Below are 9,270 nucleotides of genomic sequence, written 5' to 3' on the forward strand. Positions count from 1 at the left end.
CTCCTGCTCTAGCCCATCTCCCAGCCACTCCACCCTCTGCCCCCAGCCCAGCACTCCCCACCCAACCCCCCACTGGAATTCTTACCCAATGTTTTACAGTTCCCAGAGGGTGTCATACTTCTGGGTCCTTATTCACACCATACCTTCATCCAGGAATGCTGATCCTGGATGTTCTTGGAAGAAGCATTGAATCCTTTTCTTTTCTCAATCTTTTCCCCTACTCTCCTTCTCTCTTCCCTTCCCTCTTTCTTTTTCTTCTTCATTTCTTTTCACAAAGAACAGTTTTTCTTATGATGTGCTCATTTAAAATACTGGAGAGGGACTTCCCTGGTGGCGCAGTGGATAAGGCTCTGCCTGGGTTCAATCCCTGGTCGGGAACTAGATCCCACATGCATGCCGCAACTAAAAGTTCGCATGTCACAACTAAGGAGCTGGCGAGCCACCGCTAAGGAGCCCGCCTGCCACAACTAAGACCTGGCACAACCGAATAAATAAATAAATACTTTACAAAACTAAATTAAATTAAATTTAAAAATAAATAAAATAAAATATTGGAGAGCTCTGAAAGAGTGTACAGAAGAAAATAAACCACCGGTGTGGTGCTTTGTACCTTGGAGTTATGCTGAAAGGACATTTCTCAGAATCCCCTGCCTGTAGCGGTCCAGGTGAGCGTCTGCAAGAGATCATTAGCAAGCGATCTGCAAGAGTGAAGCAAGCTACAATGCTGTGCTCCAAAGGTGAAAACAGTGGTCAGCGTGCTGGCTCACAGGCTACTCTTGTGGGTATAGGGCAGCGCATGGACCCACCGCCAGTGCACTGCTCCTGCATCCTGGGCCACCTATGCATCAATATGGTAAAAGTGCAGGTTCCCCTGCAGGTCATTCTCTACATAGTTTGTCCTCATGTGGTCTAGTAGTCCTACAGTTATCTCTAGGTTGGCCTATAGAGACTTCCTCTAGAGTGATGACTCAGCATCGGATGCGGAGGCGACAGGCTGCACAGACTCACCTACCAGCTCCCACAATGGCATACAATCCAATTCCCAAACAAATCCCTTACTCCAGAGGTTCCCAAGGCTTCTCAGTTCTTGGTGCCTTTATTGCCTTCATACTTTTTTTTTCTCAGTGCCCTGGGCCAAAAGAAATACCAAGCAATTCGACTCATTAGGTGGTTAGATCCAAATAACTGAAGTTATGTTTGAAAAGAAAATACATATAAATTGAAAAATATATGTATATTTTTTGGCTGCGCTGCACGGCTTGTGGGATCTTCGTTCCCTGACCAGGAATTGAACCCGGGCCCTCGGCAGTGAGAGCACAGCGTCCTAACCACTAGACCGCCAGGGAATTCCCTGATTTTATATTTTTAAATAGTACCAGTGGGATATGTACAGCTGTTGGGTGTGGCCCAACTTCTCAAACCTTGGAATCCCATTGGACACTGCCACCCTCATTTCCTGTTCCTCATTGCTTATCTCAAACCACTGGAAACCCAGCTCTGCAAAAATATGACAGCTTTGAAAGGCATGTACTACAATCTAATATTGAAACTGTAAACTATCTCAAACTAGTAGTTCCTGTGGTGTCCAACAAATGTCAGGTATCAATTTATAGCCCTTGAAAATTGGAAATATTCCATAGCACTCTTGTGAATTCATTGAAGCCCCTGGGGTGTCTAAGTCCACAGTTTGGGAACCATGGCCTTATCTCATATGTCATTTCTCTGATGAAACCCTGAATGATACATAAAAAAGTCTCATTAAACTTTTGGGTACCTTCTCTTTCTGAGATGTGAAGTGATTTGCCTTAGTCACACACATGATTAAAGATTAAAGGCCTCAATAAGAGATGGAGTACTCTTATGCCAAGAGAAGAAAATGCAGGACAAACCGGGAAAACACCAGTACCTCCGGGTTGGAAAGGAACCTTTAAACTACAATTTAAAGAGCATATACCGAAAGACAAAACTTGATGAGTTTCATTACACCAAGGTGAAGGATTTCTATTCAACAAAGGAAACTATACATAAAGTATTGATAATATACAGCTGAAACTATGATAGAAGCCATTTGCAATGTCTAAAGCATAGAGAAATTAAAATCCAGAATATACAAAGATCTTTTGCAAGTCAACAAGAAATGACAGCAAACCCAATACAAAATGATCAAAGATAAGAACAAGTAATTTCAAGAAGAATCTCAAAAGCCTACTAAGTATGTAAACAGATGTCCTAACTCATCAGTATTCTGAGAAATATAAAATGAAACAACTCTGTCACTTTACTTGTTAGACTAGCAAAGATTAGAAAGCAGTGTAACACCAATGGTTATAAGGAACCTGCATGCAGTTAGTGGCGATATAGACTGAACTCACTTACATGCCCTTTTTCAGGCCAACTCTGTATGAGACTATTGCAGCTTTATTTGTAAGAGAAGAGAGTTGGAAGAAATCTTGGTGTCCATCCTTGGGAGAGCAGACAAGTAAAACATGGAAGATATACTCTGTGCAGTACTGTGCAGCAGGGAAAAGATATGGATTGGATGTTCTACATAGCAACATGGATGGGCATGCAAACCAAGTGCTATGTTGAAAAATAAGGAACAGATACCATTTACCTAAATTAAAAATACTATACAAAACAATAAATATTTTGAACACATAAAAAGAAAATGAAATAGAATTACATGATGATCCAGCATTTTCACTTCTGGGTGTATACCCTAAAGAACTGAAAGCAGGGTCTTGAAGAAATATCTGTACATTGATGTTCACAGCAGCATTATTCACATTAGCTAAAACATGGAAGCAACTCAAGTGTCCACCAATGAATGAATGGATAAGCGAAATGCTGTATATCCATACAATGGAACACTATGGAGCTTTAAAAAGAAGGAATATCTGACAAAGGCTACAACATGGATAAACCTTGAGAACATAAGTGAAAAGGCCCGTCACAAAAAGACACATATTGTATGATTCCACAAAAATGAGGACCTGGGAGGAGGAAGGAATGGGAAGTTATTGTTTAATGGGTAATCAGTTTCAGTTTTACAAGATGAGAAGAGTTCTGGAGATGGATGGTGGTGATGGTTGCACAACATGATGAATGTACTTAATACCACTGAACTGTAACTTTATGGTTAAGATGGTACATTTTATGTGTATTTTACCACAATAAAAATGGGGGAACAAAAATAGAAAATGATATTCATTAGAAACCTTAGAATGGGGACTTCCCTAGTGGCGCAGTGGTTAAGAATTTGCCTGCCAATGCAGGGGACACAGGTTCGAGCCCTGGTCTGGGGAGATCCCATATGCCACAGAGCAACTAAGCCCGTGCGCCACAACTACTGAAGCCCGCATGCTCTAGGGCCTGAGTGCCGCAACTACTGAACCTGTCTACAGCAACTACTGAAGCCCACACGCCTAGAGCCCGTGCTCTGCAACAAGAGAAGCCACCACAATGAGAAGCCTGCAAACTGCAATGAAGAGTAACCCCCGCTTGCTGCAACTAGAGAAAGCCCGTGCGGAGCAACAAAGACCCAACTCAGCCTGAAAAATAAATAAATAAATAAATAAGTGTATGTTTAAAAAAATTTTTAAAAAACTTTAGAATGGGATTTCTGCTTTTGGTCATTCAATTTTTCCCATTCATCTGTCAACAGACACTTAGGTTGTTTCCATACCTTGGTTATTGTGAGTAATGCTGCAATGAACATGGGAGAACATTTATCTCTTTGAGATAATGACTTCGTTTCATTTGGATATACTGCATACCCAGAAGTGGGATTGCTGGGTCATATGGTAGCTCTATTTTTAATTTCTTGAGGAACCTCCATACTGTTCTCTACAGTGGCTGCACCAATTTACATTCCCACCGACAGTGCACAAGGGTCCCCTTTTCTCTACATCCTCACCAACACTTGTAATCTCTTGTCTTTTTGATAACAGACATCCTAACAGATGTGAGGTGATATCTCACTGTAGTTCTGACTTGCATTTCCTGGATGATTAGTTATGTTGAGCACTTTTTCATGTTGTTGGAGATTTGTATGTCTTCTTTGAAAAAAAAAGTCTATTTAGGTCCTTCATCCATTTTTAAATTGGGGTTTATGGGGGGTTTTTTGCTATTGAGTTGAATGAGTTTCTTGTATATTTTGGATATAAACCCATTATGGGATTTGTGGTTTGCAAATATTTTCTCCCATTCCACAGGCTGCCTTTTCATTTTACTGATAGTTTTTTTTTTCTGTGCAGAAGTTGGAACCTCATGTGCCAAAAAGTAAGAAAGCGCTCAAAAAAGGATAGTAAAGCATAGCAAAAGGACATAGGATCCAACTTGAAGGGACTCCCACAGATAAATCTGGGACAATTTGTGCATCAAAATAAAGACAATATTAGACTGTATTCAACTGGATAAAAAAGGAATCCAGGAGGTCATGGTGATATAAATAAACAAATTATATGTAAGTGGAAGAGAAAAGATTTACTTTACAGTAGAATGCCAACTAATAATAGTCACTTATTAATTAATACTTACAAAATTCTTTACGGTAGGGAAACTTGGTAGACACCTTCTAAAACAAGTGATAAAGTTTAACATCTTTAGTCATGAGGCAAGTTGGCACCACGTGCCTCCTGATACTGAGAAGAACACAGCATCACTTCTGTGATTTTCCTGCCCTAGCTGAATAACCTGAACCTAATCATCAGGAAAACATCAGTAAACCCCAAACAAGGAACCACCTGCCAGGTTACTGAAGTGTTACAATAAAAAATAATGAAGTCACAAAAGGCCTGAAGAATTGTTCCTGAATGAAGGAAACTAGAAAGCCATGGCGACTAAGTAAAACAAGTGGTCCTGGACCCTGGGACTATAAAGGACACTGTTTGCAAAGTGGGCAAAATTGGAAAGAGGGCTGTGAATTACATGGTCATACTGTGTCTGTGTTAGTTTCCTGTTTTGATTGTGTGGGAGTGCATCCTTGTCTAAATAAAACCGTCCTGAAGTACTAATGGGTGATGAGGCATCCTATTTTCAACTTGCTCTCAAACGGTTCTGGAAAAAAAAAAAAAGTATCTCTGCACCTATTTGTCCGTCTTTTGAGAGAGGGAGGAAAAAAGATAATAAGGAATTTAAGGCAAATGTGGTAAAAAGCTGACAGTAGGGGAGTTTGGAGTGGGGGAGATGTAAGTTCTTTGTGCTATGCATCCATCTTAGGGAAAGGATGAAAAGGAGAAAAGAGTAAGAACAACAATAACAAGGACGTGGGGTGTGAGCCCATTCACACAGGGGCAGGGACGGGAGATGATGGGATGCAGGCAGTTGGGAAGGGCTGGAGGCGTCCTGAGTGACCAAGGAGGGGCCCTGGCAGGAGGAGTCAGATCTCTTATCTGATGGAGCTGGAGAAAGATCACCCCACTTTTCTTCCTTTATTTCATTTAATCCTCAGAACAGCCCCACGGAGTATATACTACTCTTATCCTCATGTTATAGATTGGAGGTTCAGAGAATCATCCATTCAACCAGCATTTACTGAGTGCTTGCTATGTGTCAAACTTTACTGAGGATACACAAAAAATGTTAAGTGTGATTGGATATGTGTGTGTGTGTGTGCGCGTGCACATGCACGTGCATTTAGAAAACATTGGAAGGTAACATACTAAATCACTAGTACGCTAAGAGAGGTTGCATTTGGGTAGTGGAATTACAGGTGTTTCCATTTTCTTCTTTGGGCTTTTTGCCTGTTTCCAGTTTTCTACAATGAACACAGACTGCCTTTGTAACAAGTTTAAAAATAAGTATTATTTCAAAAATTGAACTGGAGGATGTTGTGAAATAGTCTTCATTATGATATTGCTGTGGATCCAACAGTACTTTCTGAGGCAGTGGTATTTGACCAAAGTAGTGGACAAATAAATGCTTCTTAAGTCCATTAAGCCTTCTTCTCTTCACACCGCAGAGAGGCCTGGCAGGTTTACAAGTGGAGAGTTGACACCCACCTTGCTCCTGAAGCCTATATTTGTCCACATTTCCTGTGTGGAAGCATAAACCCAGTGCAGCGTGACCTCTTCTGCCCCAGACAAAAATTTCCTAAACTTTCATGACACCAGCTTCTTTGCATAAGGACAGCAGGAAAACACAGTAGGTCCCTGACTGAAGGAGAGGGTGACTTGGTAAGAGCACAAAATTCTAGTGTCCATGAGAGGCCAGCTCAATGGTGTCACTGTGATGTAAGGTGGGATACCCATTCACTTAGGGTGCTTTCTGACTGATGGAGTCCTTCTTCCCCTTTGTTGCCCTGGCACCATGGGCTCTGGGGCAGGTCCACCCGTCCCGCCTGGGCTCAGATGGCATCCCTGTACCTGTCCACTGCACTGACAGCTCTGTGAGAACAGACATCCCTCTTGCATCCATGTCTCCCAGGTCCCAAAGAGCTGGCTCTGAACAAAGCAGGTCCCTTAGTCACTGCTGCTGGACTGAACTGATTTGCACAAGCAATCACGGGGAAGTAGGTGGAGTAAATTAGAGTGAATTCCTGTGGTAGAATTCAGTGCAGGCACCAAAACCAATGCTGTGAAATAGTTTATTGCCCAGGAAAGTGTTCCCAACATACTGCTACTTAAAAACAACAACAGTGGAAGAGTAAATACAGCTGAAGTCCATCTTGCTCATGAACATAGATATGCATAGGAGAAAAAAAAAAAACTAAAAGAAAATACATCAAAGAATGTACAGTGGTTGTCTTTGGGTAGGGGGATTATGAATGCTTTTGATGGTTTTTTTTCCCTTTGTGTTTTTAAGCTTTTCTAGAAAACAATTTTTGTTATTGGGAAAATTATTTTAAAAGAAATCTATGTCTGAGGGAAAAGGGAAGAAGACATAATGGATAGGAAGTCCCATCGCACTTCAGGTGAAAGCTGAAGTGTTAAGGACCTTTAGGGTGAATAAGTTTCTTTGAGTTAAGGGCTCCTCGATTTCCTACATCGACAGGGTCCCCACCTTTCCTGGTAGATGTTACCCTCCCAGCCTCAAACCCCATCAGCTTGCACACCAGGTCCCTGTTCTGCTGATGTGTGCAAGGTGGCTGCCAGAACTCTGAGCCACACAACTAAAAGGTCTGGATGGAGAACCAGAGGAAGAAAATCAATCCGGTCTCCTTTTGCCTGTTAATAATTTCTGCAATAAAGCTGTCAGAATTTACTGCCACATTCCTCAACTTACAGGGAAGGGAGATTCTGAAAAAATATTCAGAAAGAAAGGGATGCTAAATGGAAGTAATGACTTCCCCCGCTCCTTGGCTATTTCAAGAAGTGCAGCATTTTATACATTTCGTCTGTGTCCAGCCCACTGTGTGAATTGTTCGATTTTAGTGAATATAAAAATTCCATCCAAGGGCTTTCTTAGTTCCACTGCCAAAAGCAGTTCCCCAATCCTACTTCCCATTAGATGTCAAGTTCTTCCATCATGAGTCCTAGGTTCATCAGGGTTTCCAAGAGCCTAAACCCTGCAGTGGGAGCGGGGTGGGTGGGTGGAGGCAGCTGCCAGCTCCTGATTGGCTCTTGGCTCAGAGAGGAGTCCGTTGTGGAAATCACTATTTCCAAGTTCACTGGTGACGGGGCAAGGGTGGCAGATGCTCAGTGGTTTGGTTTACAAATGTTAATGTTCACAAATCTGAATTCCTGTTTGGGACCAAGCCCTTCTTGGTCATCCTTTGTCCCAGTCTTCTGGAATGTCCCGTTTCATTTATTCATCTCCTTTCTACCAAAGGGAAGTTCACAGAGGAAACTCAAGCCCCAGAGGTGATTTGGTCTGGAGCACCTGGAGCTCCCTCAACCCCACGTGGCTACCATTCCATCTGCGTCAGGCATCATAATCTGGCCAGGACACCCAAGCTGCCTCCTCCCCAGCCGGCATGCCAGGCAGGTCACTCTTGTTGGGTCCTGGGTCAGCCTCCAGCGGCCTGAGTCAGAACCCAGCAGAGAGTTCATGCTCCCCGGTGGAGGGGGACATGGAGCTGACCCTCTCCAGCCTCTCCGTGGAGAGGAAGGGGAGCCATTTAGCTAGGCGAACGGCCACCAGCTGATGGAACAACTGCCGTAGATACTTGCGGAACCTTTCACCTACAAAAACGTAGATCACAGGGTTGATGCAACAGTGTGTGTAGGCGATCACCTCCGTCACTTGTATGGCCAGGTCCAGCTGTCTGCTCTGCTCACACTCATGGGTGAACAGGGAGTCTTGGAAAGCAGAAACAAACACAGTCAGATTGTACGGGGTCCAAAAGAGAAAGAAGATGATCATGATGACAAAAATCAGACGCACAGCTTTGGACTTCTTCTCATTTGGTCGTCTGAGCAGAATCTTTATAATCCCCGTGTAGCAGACGACCATGACCAACAGAGGTAACACCAGCCCCACGATGTTCAGTTTCAGAGCCTGGAACTGCTTCCATTTTCTTAGGCTTTCAGGAGGAAAATGAAGACTGCAGGTGTAGTGAGTGAACTCCCACTGGGTCTTGGAAAAGTACAAGCCCGGGACAGAAGCCAAGATGGCCAGGACCCAGATGACAATGCTGGTGATGATACCAAAGGTGACAGTCCGAGCCCGCAGGGCAAACACAGCATGGACAATGGCCAGGTACCTGTCGATGGTCAGCAGGATGATGAAGAAGATCTCGCTGTACAAGCCCATGAAATAGAGCCCAGAGAGCAACTTACACATGTGATCACCAAACACCCAGTTATCCTTCAGCTTGTAGTCAATCCAGAAGGGCAGCGTGAAGAGGAAGATCAGGTCAGACATGGCCAGGTTGAGGAGGTAGATGCTGGTCATGCTTCTGAGCCTCTTGTATTGCATGAGGACCAGGACCACTAGGATGTTGCCTATCAGGCCAATGACAAATACCACTGAGTACAAGGGGGGCAGCAACTGGGCCCCAAAGGCCCTCTCCTGTACCTTCTGGCACGGGGTTGTGTCTCCATAGTCGTATTCTGTGGTCATGTCATAGTCCTTTGGGGCAGTGGAAGTTTCCATCCTGGCTTATCCCACGGGTCAAGGGAAATGGTTTCCGTGTTTATTTTGCTATTAAAGGCAGTGGGTTCTGGATAACAAGAACAAGGCAGTGATTATATGTCTTTAACCACTTGGCAACTGTTTACTGAGTGTCTACTGTGTACCATGCCCTGCTGAGCAAGGAAGACCCAGTTCCTCTCTGCCCTCATGCAACTGGTAGTCTAACACATTAATAAACAAGGTGTATACACATCA

At 43.4% G+C, this 9,270-nt stretch overlaps 1 protein-coding gene across 1 annotated transcript; it reads right to left on the minus strand.

The window, feature by feature from the left end:
* Positions 1 to 7,968: 7,968 nt before the first annotated feature.
* On the minus strand, positions 7,969 to 9,036 carry CCR1 (C-C motif chemokine receptor 1). The gene has a single exon (XM_060110096.1). The coding sequence runs from the start codon at positions 9,034 to 9,036 to the stop codon at positions 7,969 to 7,971; it is 1,068 nt and encodes a 355-aa protein (XP_059966079.1).
* Between the last annotated feature and the right edge of the window lie 234 nt (positions 9,037 to 9,270).

The sequence above is a fragment of the Mesoplodon densirostris genome, chromosome 10 (assembly GCF_025265405.1).
Source record: "Mesoplodon densirostris isolate mMesDen1 chromosome 10, mMesDen1 primary haplotype, whole genome shotgun sequence".
NCBI lineage: Eukaryota > Metazoa > Chordata > Mammalia > Artiodactyla > Ziphiidae > Mesoplodon > Mesoplodon densirostris.